The sequence below is a fragment of the Plectropomus leopardus genome, chromosome 22 (genome assembly GCF_008729295.1).
Source record: "Plectropomus leopardus isolate mb chromosome 22, YSFRI_Pleo_2.0, whole genome shotgun sequence".
Lineage (NCBI taxonomy): Eukaryota > Metazoa > Chordata > Actinopteri > Perciformes > Serranidae > Plectropomus > Plectropomus leopardus.
Window position 1 is genome coordinate 9,526,052 of NC_056484.1, and position 16,662 is coordinate 9,542,713.

A 16,662-nucleotide genomic window follows, 5' to 3' on the forward strand; every position below is an offset into this window, starting at 1 on the left:
TTCAGAATTGCATCATTTCATTTTATTGAGTAAGCATGAGTGATGAAATGTATTGCCGCACACAAGCCTTTACACTAACTGAAAGTCCTTACACTGCCAGACTTGAAGTGTGACATTTGAAATAAAGCTTGGTTCTGTTTTAAGGAGAAATCGACAAAAATATCTTCATTACTGAGTCTCTGTTGTCCAATTTGTATTACAAAAAAAACAGCTCACAACTTTCCACACTAGTTCACTGCACAAACTATGAGGAAAAAAAAAGAGACGGATAAACAGATTTTTAACAGCCATAGATATGATACAATTCTCAGCTAGGGGAATCTTTGGGGACCAACCCAAATTGGCAGCAGGCGGAAGATGTGGCCTCATTCAGACAGTCTAATCTGGCATCTGTTATTGCAGACAGAATCAGTAGGCCCATGGGGCTGCCAGGAGAGGAGAGATAGAGGTGTAATTGAGAGCAGCAGTTTAGATCTAATAGGAAAATGAGATGAGATGGGGCCCAAGTTCGGGTGAGTGTCCAAGACAATCGCCTTTTTATCTGCAGCTGGAGTCACGTCGAGCGCGGGGAGTGTTGGAGTTGGAGCGCGGCAGCTGCATTTGTCGTATCTTTTAAAAAGTGTAAATTGACAATGTGGGCTACCTTATGACACAGATACATGGCGAACTAAACTTGCAAAGTTTGCAGTTGTGTTGGCTGTCACCTCGCTCCCCAATTAGAGCGAGCCAGTGCTTCATACGCAGATATATATATAACCTACATGCCCAGAGTTGGGAAGTATATCTGTGTCAACCCTCGACTACAGTGCGTTTCATCACATCAGGCGAGATGAAATGTAAAAGACATACTTTCCATCAACAGATTTTAAACACATTATGGTCTATGTCTAGAGAAAACCTCTATTTCAGGGTTTTCTAACCCAATTTTGAAATATCCTCTGTCCTGCTGGTTTTTGCGCCATCATTTCTTACTCTTGCTTACCCAATTATTGGCTGCACACATTCCTGAAGGAGCTGCAACAAAAATCTTTAGGACAGAGGTTTCGAGGCTTGATTGGTCATAGACACATATGCGTAGATGCTGCATTGACTGTGTCAGCCCATTGCAGCAATACATCAACGTAGCTGCTGTATTGGAGACAGCAAGACTTGTGAACAATTGTATGTAATGGCAGAGGCAGCAATTTTTCTGGATAAAAGTGCTATAACATTTATATTTTTTAAATGACTGCAATGAGTTGTTGCTAAATTTTTTGGTTTATGATCAACACACAGTGGAAAAAAAATTGTCTCCAGTTAATCTTGATATTTAGGCTATATTTGCTGCTGGGCACTTAAGAGTGGAGTACATATTACTACTTAACGTTAAGGAGGAAAATAATCAACACAAGAAATTTTAAAAATTCGTGTTTGTCATGCATGGATTATTAAACTTGGTTAATAATTGTGGATACATCCCTATATTATATTATTTAGGGTAGAAGAAGACTACTTTTAAACTAGCTAGTGAACACTGTCATGACAGAATATAGTGACTTTCACCACGGCTGGTTTTCGAAAGGTCACCACAACAGAACTCATACAGCCCTAATCCCACTAAAGTTGGAACGCTCTGAAAAACGTAAGTAAGAACAGAATGCAAGTATTGCAAGTCTGCTTTGATCTATATTCAAATGAAAACAGTACAAAGACAAGATATTCAATATTCATTACTGGGTATCAAAGAAGCATCCTCCTCAACAGGCTTAGTCATTCACAACAACAACGTAGACCTCGGACTACTGGGCAACTGAACAAAGGATTTCATTTCTAAAACTTCAGTTAGTGTCCTCCGCTCCAAACTGAGTGTTGTTGAAGGAAAGGGTGATGTAACACAGTGCTAATCGTGCCCCGATTCTAACTTTTTTGGAATGTGTTGCAGGCATCAAATTCAGATTGAGTATATATTTACAAAACAGCAATAAAGTTCATCAGTTTGAACATCAAATTTCTTGTTTTTGTACTGTTTTTAATATAGGTCCAAATGGATTTGCAAGTTATTGCATTATCTTCTTATTTACATTTTACACAGCGTCCCAAGTTTTTGGGAACTGGGATCTTGGGGTCGCTGCCAGTGATCAGCTAGAGCAAATGTAGCTAGCAAGCTTACATTTGAGGGCCTTCATTTTCCAAGAGTTATGCCTAGGTGCAGACTGGAGCCAGTCTGAATGCACATTGTATTAGAGAACAAAAAACACCTTTTCTTGCAGTAGCCTTAATAAACTGAGCAGTGGTAAAAGTTATTATAATCAAAAGGTTTATGATAAGCAGCTAGCTTTAGCTTGCTAGATAGTTGAAAAGTTGTCTATTTCCGCACTAAATTATACTTCATAGGGATGTCTCCACAAGTTTTAACTAAAGAAAATAAGCAAAAATTTAAAATTTCTTATGACAATTAACAATTATCCAACGTCCAAGAGCGAAAAATAGCCAAAAAATCAAGATTCTAGTTAACTGGAGGCAAAACGTTTTTTTTTCCTAATACACATGGATCATACACCCATGAATAATAAAGTGATTCATTGCATTAGTTTAGAAATACAAACATTACTTCAGAAAAGTGTAGCTCCCCTTTTTACTGACGAGTCTTGCTCGCTCAAATATGGCAGCGACATTGAAGTATGATCCAGCAGCAAAGGAGGCATCTGCATTTCTACATTTATGATCGACGCCCCTTTTGGACTCTGTCATGTTGTTTCATTACACTGTAGTGATCTTCTTGTCCTTGGTGGCCTGTTTGATGGCAGCCTGCTCACAGATGATCTCCTTCAGCCTCTGCAGGCGGATGTTTTGGGTGCTCAGGTCCCCTACGCCTGTCTGGCTGCGATGCAGTAAGGACAGGGCGTTGATGTACTCCAGCTCTGTGTAGCGAACGCCCTGGTCCACCACCAGATTCAGCAGCTCATCTGCAGTGTTGTACAGCATCTCATAGTACTGCCTGAATGGAGAGAGAGAGAGAGAGAAAATAGAAGGTTATGGATAAAGAAAGACTGGGGAGAGAAACAGAGTAATGAAAAGGATCGAAAATTGAAGTGAAGCAGAGGACAGAAGGAAAAAAAAGTAAATAACACTTGAAATTCCTCTTTGCATTATTCCAGTGTGGAATCAAAAGAAGCAACAACAACAAAAGGGGAAACACAGGAGCCAAACGAACTGCTGTTGCTGTCAGGCCCAATTTTCTTAAAAAGGACTTCAAGGACCTCACCCTGCTGCCACCGGGAGCTGAAGGTAGAGGGAAAACATTCACGGCTACAAACTACTGAGACCGTTTTAATGAAACACTGTTGACAGAACCACAAGTGGAAACAGGTGTGTGTAGAATTAATAGGTCTTTAACCAGGACCTGATTCCACAGTGGCCTGTTTGAACCATGAAGTACATACTGATACAGCACAAAGGGAGAGAGAGTTTTGGTGAATATCACACATGAAGAAAGAAAAGGTCAGATACTCCAGACAGAAGCAAGGAGAGACTGGGTATTTGTTTGTTTTTAAAAATGCTGACGGCAGGGCTGAGTAATATAGCCCATAAATAATATCACAATAATTTAAGGCTAAATCACATATAGATATATATTTACACACACACAAATACACACACATATATATAGTGAAATCTCTAAATTAATGCAGATTACTAAGATACTATCCTACTTACTAAACTACATTTAAGTACTGTGCTAATATAGTTACATAAACTGCTGTTTTAATCAAGTTAAATAAAGTACTGTTATAATAACCTTAAAGTATTGTTGTAATAAAATAAACCAAAATGGAACCACTGGGGCTTTTTTGCTCATCCCGGGCAGGAAGTGTTGATGTTTTTGAGGTGAACTTGAAGCCTCCAGTCAAAGGTTAGATGAAAGCTGTTATTAGAAAGTTCAACTGTTAGCGTGGCGCCATTAAGCATGATGATTTTTTGACTGTGAGCTAGAAACAAACTAACAGCTCTCGAGTTCATATGTTAGTATTTACGAGCCTCAGTGGTGCTCCATGATTGCAAAATGTGAATTAATGGTGGCAGTTTGGAGCCCTGCAGATACAAACACACACGCCTCACCTGCTTACATTCTTGCCCAGGAGGAAGTGATCTGAGTGGGCAGAGGAGTGTGTGAGACGTACCATGTTTGAGTCTTTTCTCTTTTTTTTTTTTTTTGCTTTTTGTGTCTGTGAGAGGGAGAGAGCCATTGAAAAGAGCAAGAAAACCAAATGCCAAAGCGAGTCTTATGCTGGTGGCTTAAAAAGAAAGAAGATAATTTCATGAATAAGCTGCGATACATCAAGTCTAATCAATATAATGCCCACCTGTACTGAAAATCTTAAATTAGACTTCCTGTGTACGTGAGCATTGGATGTTAATCTCATAAGAATCAATTTACAGAGGAGCAAACAATATTTGTCCATAAATACGGATTCTAGTCAGAAGCTAACTTGTCATAAACACAATTTACACATATATTCCCGTGCAGAAAGCACTACTTGTCAAGAAACTAGAGGTAAGGCAATACACAGGAGAGTATTGAGATGCAGGACAGACAATTATTCTTTGCTCGGGGGCAAAACAGGTCAAATACCTTGGAGAGTGTGTGTTTGTGTGTGTGTGTGTGTGAGGGATTGTGTTGGCCAGATAACTATGCTCTCAAACACAGACAGGAACAACAGAAATCGTGCACACACTAGAATAGATTTCACCACTTTCTGCCGCTGGCTATGGGACAAATCCCATTCTCTAAAGTTACACTAAATGTTATACTTTTATAAAGTAGTTGTAGATGCAGTTGACGCAACAGGACAAGAGTTGAGTTACCTACAATCTGTATTATGACATGTATGTTTAAAATGAGAAAATACATTTAGCCAACAAAACAACTCACATACATTTAGCAGGTCTTGCTTTTCCTTTATTTCTGTTGAAGACCAAAATCAATAAGGTTTCTCATAATTTGTTTGAGTTGTGTGATTCATCACAGAGAAGATCACCTCTGTATTAATTTTTGTCAATATAACATTCTGGTTGTATGGTAATTCTGTTAATTAATGTCCATATTGTATGGACAAAGATGAAAACCAATGGAGGCCCAGAGCGATGGGAAAAACAGAATTACCGCCTAAAGATTGTAAGTCTTTGTTAGCGAGTAAAGATACAGTTTACACCCATGTCTGGCCAAACTCATATGATATATTGTCGAGACCTTTAAAGGGACTTCTTCTAAGTTATTAAGTGTATTTTTTGGCAAACCGCGGATGCTTTACACAGATTTTTATCACAGCAGCACAGAGGATCTATACAATCACCACGGCTTTTAAGATTTGTGTCAGCAATTCAATATTGACAGACGCTGACTCCAATGACTTCACCTGTGCAATATGGCAGCCAAAATGGGGGTAAGTGGGGCTGTGTCATCCATCTTTATATACAGTCTAAGGTTTGAATGCATATGATTGGTTGTTATTGTTTTTTATTCCTACCTTATTTAAAGGCTGTTTGTAATATGTTTGATGACTCTGATGAAAGCCACAAGCCAAAAAGTGTTGATCTTTTACTAAAGTTGTTCTGTGTTGCAGGAGTTTCTTCAACTTATATTCACACTTTCACACACACATTCATAAACCGGTGGCAGCGGCTACTGACATGGCACAGCCATCAAAAGCTATTTGGGGGTCAGTACCTTGCCTTGAACGTGTGGACAAGGGGAGCTGGGAATCGACTGAACCACTGGTCTTCCGATTAGTGGATGACCTGTTATACTTGAACCAATCAGCAACTGCCAATACTGCGATGCAAAATGTGCGTAAACATGATCCACTTACATTTTTCTCGAATGTTTTATATGCAAGACAACAATGATTGTGTGTTGGGTTTTGAGTCTTGACCTAGGCTCAACAGTATGCTCGAACACATCCTTTGTGGAGACAGATGGAGGACTGCTGCTCACGCTACTCCTCCTGTGGTGTCATGGCTCGCCATGTGACAAGAGCAGCAATATATGCATTTTAATGAGCTGAATAAATTCTGAATGTTGAAGTGAAACAGTTTCAGGCAAGATTCGCTCTTTACACCAGCATTATCTGGCCACCTTGGCCAAGGGCAGGAACCAGTCACTCAACAGCAGTGGCTCCTGCTGCTTTGCCACTCAGTGAGGAGAGATAATTGTAGCTCTGACATTGTTAGGCTGATGAAAGGCCTTAGAGGTGTTGTCGTTGAGAGAGAGAACTGTTGGGTCCACCTGTTTTCAAATCTCGCTTTGTGTGACAGCGGAGAAGAGAGTGATTTATAATTATGTCCATCAAAGCATCTGGAGAAAGAGGGTTAAGCTCTCTATTGTGCCAGAGGAAGATTGAAGTAAATGGATTCAAATCTTTAGTGATTTCTGATATGGTGCAGTAAAAAGACACTTTAGTGAGAAAAGATATTTTTATCTCATTTGTTTAGCTCCATCAGCCATCCAAGACCTATTCCCTCCTTGAGATGATCGTTTTCGATGCTAACAAGGCCTTAATGAGCACACAGGGAGCTTCTGTTCCAAGGTGTTTTATGTCCTGTCATTTCAGAGATTCAACAGGAGAAAAAAGACCTGGATAAAGTAATGGAGGGCTTCAGTGAATGAGATGGAGAGAAACAAAGAGAGAGAGAAAAAGACTGATGGCTGAGGAGATGAGTGAGGAATAGAGGTGCATAATATCTGTTTTTTGGCCTTCCCCTGACAAGTGATGCCCTTGGTCATCGAAGCATTTGCATTCTGTCTCACTCTCCATCCCGCTCTCAATTTCTCTCCAAGGTCTTGTTCATTTTTCCATCCTTGAGCTCATTTCATGAATATGCTTGTCAATATTGATGAGGGTCACATTGGTGTACTCCTTAACCGGGGGGCAAGTCGGAAGAAAAGAGCGTGAAAGAAGATGGGTCCCACATGTGGTTTCATCTCATAATGAAATGTGTGAATGTGGAAATGTCTAAATGTCGCTGAATGTGTCTCTGCTTAGAATCTGTTTGTATCTGCTCTGTATGTGTTTGAGTGCTGGCGCATTTACCTCAAAAACACAGCAAAACACCAGCTGAAAGGAGGCATTACCGTTTCATTCCCCAGACCCGGCGATTAACCGCACGCTTGAGACAAATCGGCTCATTATATGATCTAATGGGAACAACACATAGAACTGAACACAAAACAAATTTCTTTTGTTGAAAGAAGAATGCCTTGAACAGAAGGCCTCCCTCTTTCACATATCCATCCTAAGCTCTCAATGGGGCACAGTTTAGCAGAGTAAATAAGCTGTAGCTTTTTAACAGAGCAATAAAGAGGAGTTACACTGAACCTGACAACCATTATGACTTTCAGAGATGGACCGATCGATCTTACTGTAATCGGAAGATCATCAGTTTGATCAGCCAGCCTGTCACTCAAAGATAAAACCGAAATTTACAGCATCACAGACAGTAACCATTGTCAGAGGTTCTTTATTAAGGTCCCTTGGAAGTGGGCCAGGCATTGAAGTCCATTTTAGTAGTAACATTATGTCCTGGCGTCTGTTAATCAGTGGATTCTTTTTTTTTTTTTTTTTAGCGTCACAACCCCCTCAAATTCTCTCATATTGCCATCGGGATTTAATCCATTTGATCTGATAACAATTGAAAAGTCTGGAAGAACTACACAATTTAATTTTTTAAATCCCCATTCAGGTTAGAGGAACGCTAAACCCAAAGTCTTTAGTGCGTTTGCTCAATGGGCCACACAGCGTGGAAGCCTGATCATCTAAGTAATGTTGTAGTTAAACTATTTGGGCTTCATGCGCCACTGAACAGCTTTTATAGAAAAAAACAGGGCCCTGCCTCCAATGCTGTATCAGGCTGTCTTTATACATGCACCAACCCATTCTCAAAAGTTGTAATTTATTCCCATGCATTCTTAAAACATACCGTGTTACATTAAGTAGCAGATACGACCCAAATCTATATCAATTACTGAGCTTATAAGTGACTTAAAAGTGTAGCGTAGATGCTAAAACACTTCTTAGTAGAGGTGGTATTACTCAATAAAGACAGAAATATGGGTGGTCTAACCGAGTCTGCTAGTTAGCCGATCAGTTAAGATAACTTGTAAGTGACTGTGGTAGTTGACAATAAGCTCAAAAATTTCACATAGACAAGTTAATGCTAATCGTTTCAGGTAGGTGAATGTTAAATGCTATCACATGCTAAGTACTATATTCTGGGGGATAAAGTTGAATGAAAACACAGAGTTGGGTGGCCTAGCCTAATTTGCCTGAGAAATGGTTTGAGCAGCCAAATGTGCTGTTTCTGAACTAGCTTTTCTCATAGTTATGAACATATATTTTCACTCAGATTTTTGTGGATGCTAAATGAGACACTAACCTTTGATATTACATATGTATGTATACTATTTTCAGCAACATTTTCCATGGCTTAAAAGAAAACGTTTGTGTATGTTGTCAGTTATAGTGCTATGAAAGAAATAAAATCGGAATTGGCAGATTAGACCTTGAAAGATATCGGAAATCACAATCAGCCAAGAAAACTGTGCTCTGTGCATCTCCAGGCATACTCATGCAAACATCTGTGCAGCAGATGTGTGGGTCCAAAGAAATGCAGTTAGGTTGATTGGAGAGTCTAAGTTGCCTGTTGGTGTGAATGTGAATGTGTCTGTCTCTATGTGTCAGCCCTGTGGTAGATTGTTGATCTGTCAAAGGTGCATTTGTCTGTCGCCCACTGTGAGCTACAAATAATGATAGACATTTAAAACCTGAAGAAAGTAACTCTTCCCAGTACAAATTATCTCCAAGTTCTTGTTGCTGAAGTTGTGTAGGCTCACTGACTGACAACTATGTAGGCTCAGCTTCCTGTTTCAATTAAAAAACCCTTCTGGTAGACGAGTAAGTTATGCACACAGTGGGAAATTAACAACAAACATCCCTGCTGAAAACTGAAATGATGACTGCTGCCACTTTGACAGACACCAAATTCTGTTTGGACATTTTTTCTCCAGTCTATAAAAAAAAAAAAAAATACAATTTGTCTAATAAAATAGTAAAAAGTAGCTGGAAAGCTTTGGGATCCATCTGTTGATGCAGCAGCTGCCAAGTGAAAGTAAAAAATACCTCATCAGTGCTATAAAACAGGGCTTAACTACAATATAATAGCATCTATAATTCACTTGGCAGTGATGCATTTAGGAAAAAATCCCAAACCGGATTTGTTAAAAGCTGATCTACCGATGCTGATTTATAACTGATGATGGGACGTTAAATCCACTGTGCAGTTTGTTGTCCTTTCTGTTGCATCTAATATCAAAACAGAAAAGCTGCACCCACAGGAGGAGACAGTGTGCGAGACTGTCAGCTGGTTGCTTGTGTGTGTGTGTGTGTGTGTGTGTGTGTGTGTGTGTGTGTGTGTGTGTATGTGTGTGTTTGTGAGTTGTGCGGACAGCTGGCAATCTGGCCTCTGCTCAGCACAAATGGGAGGGGGCTGTTTCAGAAAGAAAAAGGTGTGTTTGTGTGTCTATACACGTCTGAGTGATGTATGTTAGTGTGTGCTGAAAACACTTTCAAACAGTTCATTACCCAAGCAGTTGGAAAGCCATTTGCCAAACAGGGTAAGGGCTGTTAATAAGATTAAAATCTCTCTGCGCCACGCCATCAAGAAAGAACCCCCAGTGACACACGCGCTAACACACAAACATACACTTCCTTTTATCCGTTAAAGACACAGCTAGTTAATGAAACCAGCTTTCTTTTTTGTCCACAAAACCAAAGTGAATTGTTGTTTTGATTGCTTTCTTCCTTAAAGTCTCTCTATTTATTGCGCTAGGTCTCCCTCCGTGTCTCCCTCTCTTGACACACACTAATTTCACCAATTTCCACCTGCTTCCACCCAAAGTCCCATCTATAAGAGCACTGCTTAGTAATCAGCGCGCGTGTGTGTGTGTATGCATCAACATGCCTCCATGGTGCACTATTCTATTAAATTTTAATTAGCCTCCCCCCTCCCTTCCCTTGTATACAAAGAATATTAAGTAAATTTATGATGCGTGGATGCAGCACAGGACAGGCGGATATGTATGAGGAACATGGAGAAAAAGAGAGAGAGCGGGAGGAAAAAGACAAAGACGGAGAGGGAGGGAGAAGAAAAAGCAAGAGAAAGACAAGAATCAGCACAAATCATCCCCCCCTTATTTCCGGCGTGTACAATATTAAGGCCATTACAGGCTGCCTCTGTCAGCGTGTTTGGAATAACACGTTAGTTAGTGGAGGAGAGATGAGGTGAGGAAGGAGGAGGAAGGATGGGAGACTGTGGATGAACTTCTCCATCAGCTGGAACAAAGACTTGTTGCTACAGACACCGCGGCTACTGACAACAACAACAGGGCTTTTGAATTCCTTCCTCTCTTTTAGTATAAATTTACATAGGGATGCGTCAATTTTGAAATACAATACAATACAATAGCTGATACGGGTGGGTTTTTTTTTTGGTTGTTGTTCATTATTTTTATTTTTTTGTTATTTCTTCCCACTTTGTGACAGATAAACAAAGAAATCTTCTTTATAAAATTAAAATGTTATTCAGTCCATCATTACACTCTCTTATAGGCACAAATTCAGCCGTCAATATTTATTTAAAAAAAACTTTAAAACAACCTTCTTTTACATGAAATATATAATTAAAACTGCTTTAAAAGCCTTTTAACTGTATATAATGGCTGTTGACAGATTATCTGGCATATTTGGCATTTTGCCGATTATCTGTATCAGCGTTTTATTTTATGAATGCCAATAAAATTAATTAAAATGTACAAACTAAGTGTTAGCATGGGAAGAAATGTTACTTTGTAAAACCTCGGGGAGCTTATTTATTCACACATTTTTATTCAAAGTTTTTACTTGGCTTTATGAAAAAGTTGCTAGGAAATTTCTATTTATGATGTCAAAAGTTTCAGTTTTGATTAAAAATTTGCTAAAGGTATTTAAATGCATTTTAGTACTGGAGTTGGTTATATATATTAAATTGTAACTACTGACAGAAAGATTTTCATTTTTATTAAATGCACATTGGCTCCAAATATCGGTTATCGGTCTTATTTACTAATAATTGGTATTAGCCCTGAAAATCCAATATTGGTCGACCCCTGGTATATAATATATTGTAATTCTTTCCCTGATATTTATTATATATTGCTGGAAAAAAAAAACCCTGCTGTATTTAATCAAGTTTCTCACCAAAAACTAAATTTTGCAAGATTACATCTGAATGCATCATGATAACATTATTATCGACCTTCGCCAAATACTCATTTTTAATGAATAGTGTCTGAATGCATCATAATGCAACTCAGTAGAACCCATGGAGGTATAAAGCGGACTGGATGTGGTGTTGGAAGCAGCACGTTCATTCCTATGAAAGTTGCTCAACTGTGCATGATGCCAAAAACGTTAAACTGCTTTGTATAAAATTCACAAGATGATTGGCGGTGCCTTAACATCATTGTCTTTTCTCATTTATTTTTTTACTGTACTGTATTTTGTATTCCATGTAATGCTGACATAAATACTTACCTTTATGTATTTTTTTACCATTACTGTTCTTGTATGCATGCTATTGTATGTAACCTTGTTATCTTCTCTTTTTTTCTTCTTTTCTTTCCTAAAAGCCTCACTAGGGACATATGTTGGAAACTAGCTATAATCTCTATATGTGAAACATCTGTTACTACAGCTTGTTTGTAACAGGCAGAAGTTGTGCTATGTTAATTTGCATTGTCCCCATCAAATAAAACATACAAATAAATAAAATAAATAAAATGGTGTTTTCAAAGTTAGCAAGCTTATCGTGGATGTGGTCTCAGTATATACATCCTGTTTCAATCTTCATCAAAAGTATCTCTCTGCCTCCTTCTGTCCCTCTTTCCCTGCAAAGCAGTGCATTTGTCTCTCATCTGGTAATGAGGAAAGGTCTGCAGAGACACTGAGACTAAAGCTTCATCAGCAAAGACCAGTCCCATCATGCTGCGCCATGCACAACAAACACACACACACAAACACACACACTCCCCCTGGTTTCATCAGCAAAGACCAACGTCATCATGCTGCAAGGTGCACACACACATACAAACACACACACACACACACACACACACACACACACACACACACACACACAGGATGGAGACAGGCTTCATCAGCAAAGACCATCATCATACGGCATCTTGTGCATCCACACACAGAAAACAGGAGCATAGGAAGGGAGGGGCTGGAAGAAGAAGGGAACAGAGAGAAAAACAATTCAGCAGAGGTGGTGGTTGGACAGGAGCTATGCTAAAAAAAAAGAAGAAAAATGAAGAAAAGAGGACTGAGAGAGGAGGAAGAGAGAGATAAAGAGAGAGACACAAGGTGACAGGAAGGGAGACAGAAGCTGAGCAAAGTGACAGTGTACTGAAGCCAGGCCTAAATACAAACAGTTTTATCTGTTGACACCCACTACCTCCTGACACAGCCGTCAACTGTACTTATTACCACATTCTCTGTAGACACACCAGCCTGTCACCTCGACACACACACACACACACACACACACTGAGGTTTAGGCACACATGCACACAAAACCAAACGCAGTTTACTTGCCGGTGCGCACACCCCGAGTTTTAGAAACACGCAGAGGCTGGGGCGGTACACTTTGGGACAATGTGCAGCACACAAGGTTCTTGTACAGCTCACACATGTACGGCCGCGCACTGTAGTAATTTCCAGCAGCAGACAGGTGGGTACGACGGGCTGAACTCTGGGGCATCTTCGCAGTGAGCCTGTCAGACTGGTGTTTAGCCTAGTACGGGCTAAGGGGCCTGCGAGTTAGCTCAGGATGTTATGACAGCCCTGCAACCTGCCTACACGGGTCAGCGCGCAGCTCAGAGCAACGCCGTATGTGTGTTTGTATTAGTAAGTGTGTTATGAGTTTGTCACATCTAGGGTGCCTAGAAAAACATACCTTAAATGCTACTGTGCCAGACATGGAATATACTTACACAGACAAACGTGTACACATTTATGTACATCTACTTCTGCTGTAGGACATTCCTGTGTACACACAGCGTCAGAAGCATTGTCTGCTGGTGTGCTGCAGTAAAGAAGCCTGATATAATAGAGAGGTCATTTAGGACTGAATCCATTGATGCATCTCAAAGTCCATGCTAATATATGCTATTTAGTACGCTATAAAAGTGCGTGAGATTTTTTTTAGTTCATCAGAAACCATGGTATGAAATCAATAGTACATGAACTGCATACTATCTTCAGTTAAATATTACAGTGTATAAACACTGGACACTATGCCAGCATAAACATCCCACAGCCCATTCGATCGTGACAACAATGTTCATAACAATGGACAGTGAACAAGGTAGCTTTGCAATGTCAAGAAATATTAATACCTCTCTAGAAGTAAATAACTTTTGTCACGAGTCTGTTGCCTGATGCACAAATGATAAAATATTACATGAAATTTTGTAGTAGGCGTTTCATTATTTGATTGATGAGATAATACAAGATTATTTAACTCTGCTATGGTCATAGTTCAGGCTTTTTGTTAAACATCATTTCGACCCAGATTGAAAAAAACAAAACAAAAAACAACTATTTGGATGGCTGAGCCGCTAACTTCAGCCAGCTAAGCTTGCTACGTCCACTTTGTTTTTATCTTGCAGCTCTTCTAGAGTTTAAATTGTCATTGTTATCAGAAGTTGTGATGCTCAAAAAGTGTAGCCATTGATTTGCAGACATCGTTTTCCCAATGTAAGGCTACAGGAAAAGTCTTATTTGGCCCCATAACATCTCATGAGACCCTAAAGTTGTAATTACATGGTTTGGCCACTACGAAAACTGGCCTTAAAGACTTTTAGCATGGTTATACATCTCCAACCAGTGAGGAGGAGGCTTTCAAAAAAAGGGTGTTGCAGTTGCAGTTAAGTACATCTGAAAAGATACATACTGCTATTTATGGACATGAAAGTATACTAAACAACAGTAAAAATACTGGGTATTTAAAGCACAGTATGCAATTTCGGACGGAACACGTGTGTGCGTGAATGCAGTCACACACACATTTTCCAATGATCCTACGCTTTGGAAATCAGTGTAGACTCAGTCAATCATTATGCTTACCAGATGTGAAACAATTTGTGCTGAAAATCATTTAACAGAAAACTAGTCAGCAAGAGCAGAATGGAACTAGATGACAGGTAAAAGGAAGAAAACCCAAAAAAGTTGCAAATAGTTGCAACATTATAGCTGACATTTTTTTAGGCTGTAAGGTCACTTGCTAACCACACACTGCTAGCAAACAATATGTGCTCAGAATACAGATCTCAGTGACAGCTCATTACTTCAGATCTCTATTTAAGGTTACTGAATCTGTGCCGGGCAAAATGACTCCAAACTTAGACTCAGAGTGGGCTGTTGCCAGGCAACACTAAGTTTTTTGAAAGTTTTGCTGTTGTGTTTTCTTTGTAACTATTGTGGCTTCTGGTCTTCAGAAAAGACCAGATAAAAACTCACCAAAAACATCACTGTAATCTCATCTCTGCTTCTGCCAAGAAACCAGAAATCAGCATAAAGAGAGAGAGAGAGGTGGACACAAAATACAAATAGAGGAGATCAATGGAGGGGGCAAGGTTGAGGGCGCAGACAATACACACACACGAACACACACGCACACACACGCACGCGCGCGCACACACACACACACACACACACACACACACACACACAGAGAGAGATGTGACATTGCAGTGACACACGGTTCTGCAAAACAGGACTGAGCCCCTGAACGGTTTTTGAGCAGATGGTCTGTGTGTGTCCACATGCACTTCAGTATTTAGGTGTGTGTTTGTGTGTGTGACCTTGACCCATGAGCTGATATCGCTGCCAAATTCCTGACTGAGAGACAAGAGGCCGCCATAGGACCTGTCCATACACATGCTAACACACACATATGTGAGTTTTAACAACCTTACCAACGGACATACTGTAGGTTTTCACAGTGTTACATTGTATATAAACATGGATTCAACCACAGGGTGGCACTGTTTCCTTAACCTTCGTCACAGTCTACGTGAGGGAGAGTGTGTGTGTAAGAGAGAGTGTGTGTGTATCTTCATGAGTTCTGCAGTGCTGGTTACCGGGCCTCTCCTTAGTTTTAACTCAGATCAATGGTTATTACTGTGCCCTTGTCCAGGTCTCTCTCGTCTCTCCCTTTCCCATACAAGCACAGCAGATGCAGAAAAACAGCCCAAACACACACATATACACACACACACTAATATGCACACACAGGAACATAAAAGTACATGGGTACACAGGCAAGCATCTGCAGCCTTTCACAAAAGCAGGCTTCCTGCTGCGATCACATCCTCTCCTCATCTCTCTCTTGTTTCTCCAGAGGTGGTAATAAAATACTGATGAATATTCTGTTCTATTCTGCTTTTTGTACATCTTCCTCAGCCGACTTCTTCACTGCTAATTCTAGTTGGCCAATTCTGTTTTCTTTCTCAGCATCTTTACAACAAAACTGTTTCAATAGGCCACAGTGCGCGTACGTACTTGTATGAACTTCAAAAAACAATCATCAGCCTATCTTTCATTATTGATGGCATATAGAGGATTCAGTTGCTAAATGATTGATGTTGCCATCAGGGTTGAGTGTTGCTTAAATTTTTTGAAACATGAGAGCGCTTGTCTTTATATGTGCTACTAATTTTCAAATGTAAGTACCAAGGCTGTGGCCATGGACACAACATTGGGATGGACCAAACCTGCCAGTTTCGGACGGCACTGTTGGGTTGCTGGTTGTAGAAGCACACACACACACACACATATATATATGTATATCCCTAGTCCTAACCCAAACAACTCAAAATGATTTAAGAAAAAAAAAATAGAAAAAGACTTAAATGTTTATCAAAATAGTGGGCAATTAATTTTTTGACTGACTGATTAATCAACCAATCGTTGCTGTACATGTATAAACTCTTTGGTAGTTTAATTAATAAGAGATATCATATTTTGTAAACTCTTATGCTTTCTATTAGAAAATCTTAATTTTCAAAGTGACTTAAGCGGTCAGACAAATGTAGTGACGTAACAAGTACAATGTTTCCCTCTGACATGTAGTGGGGTAAAAGTATAAAGCAGCATGAAAATAAAATACTCAAGTTACGTCCAAGTACCTAAAATTCATACTTTAGTATGGTACTTGAGTAAAAGTACTTAGTCACAATTCACCAGTGGACATAATAAATAAGAAGATTTTAAGATAGACCAACTCACAAACAATATGGTATAAGCACAAAGTATACTTTGAACATACTGTATACAATTTGACATATATACTCTAACATGCCAAACAATGTTAGAAATGAATGTATATCGGAGTGTACCTTGTTTAAAAATGAAGTGTAACAAGATTACTTCATTTTAAGTCAGAGTTGCATAATTTAATGTTCATCCTACTTGATTTTATACAGGCCGTATGGTCACTTCAACTCGCAGGTGGGAGCGATGGAGCATGCTTTATGAATATTCATGTCCAAAACATAAATATGTGATTTCAAAATACTGATTG

The 16,662-nt window shown here is 39.5% G+C and overlaps 1 protein-coding gene across 1 annotated transcript in view; it reads right to left on the reverse strand.

The window, feature by feature from the left end:
• exoc4 (exocyst complex component 4) overlaps nt 1-16,662 on the reverse strand; it is a 153,415-nt gene continuing 136,753 nt past the window's right edge. The window contains exon 20 of the mRNA XM_042511086.1: nt 1-2,977. Coding sequence (XP_042367020.1) covers nt 2,740-2,977 — 238 coding nt within the window. The 3' untranslated portion in view covers nt 1-2,739. The remainder of the gene's footprint in view (nt 2,978-16,662) is intronic.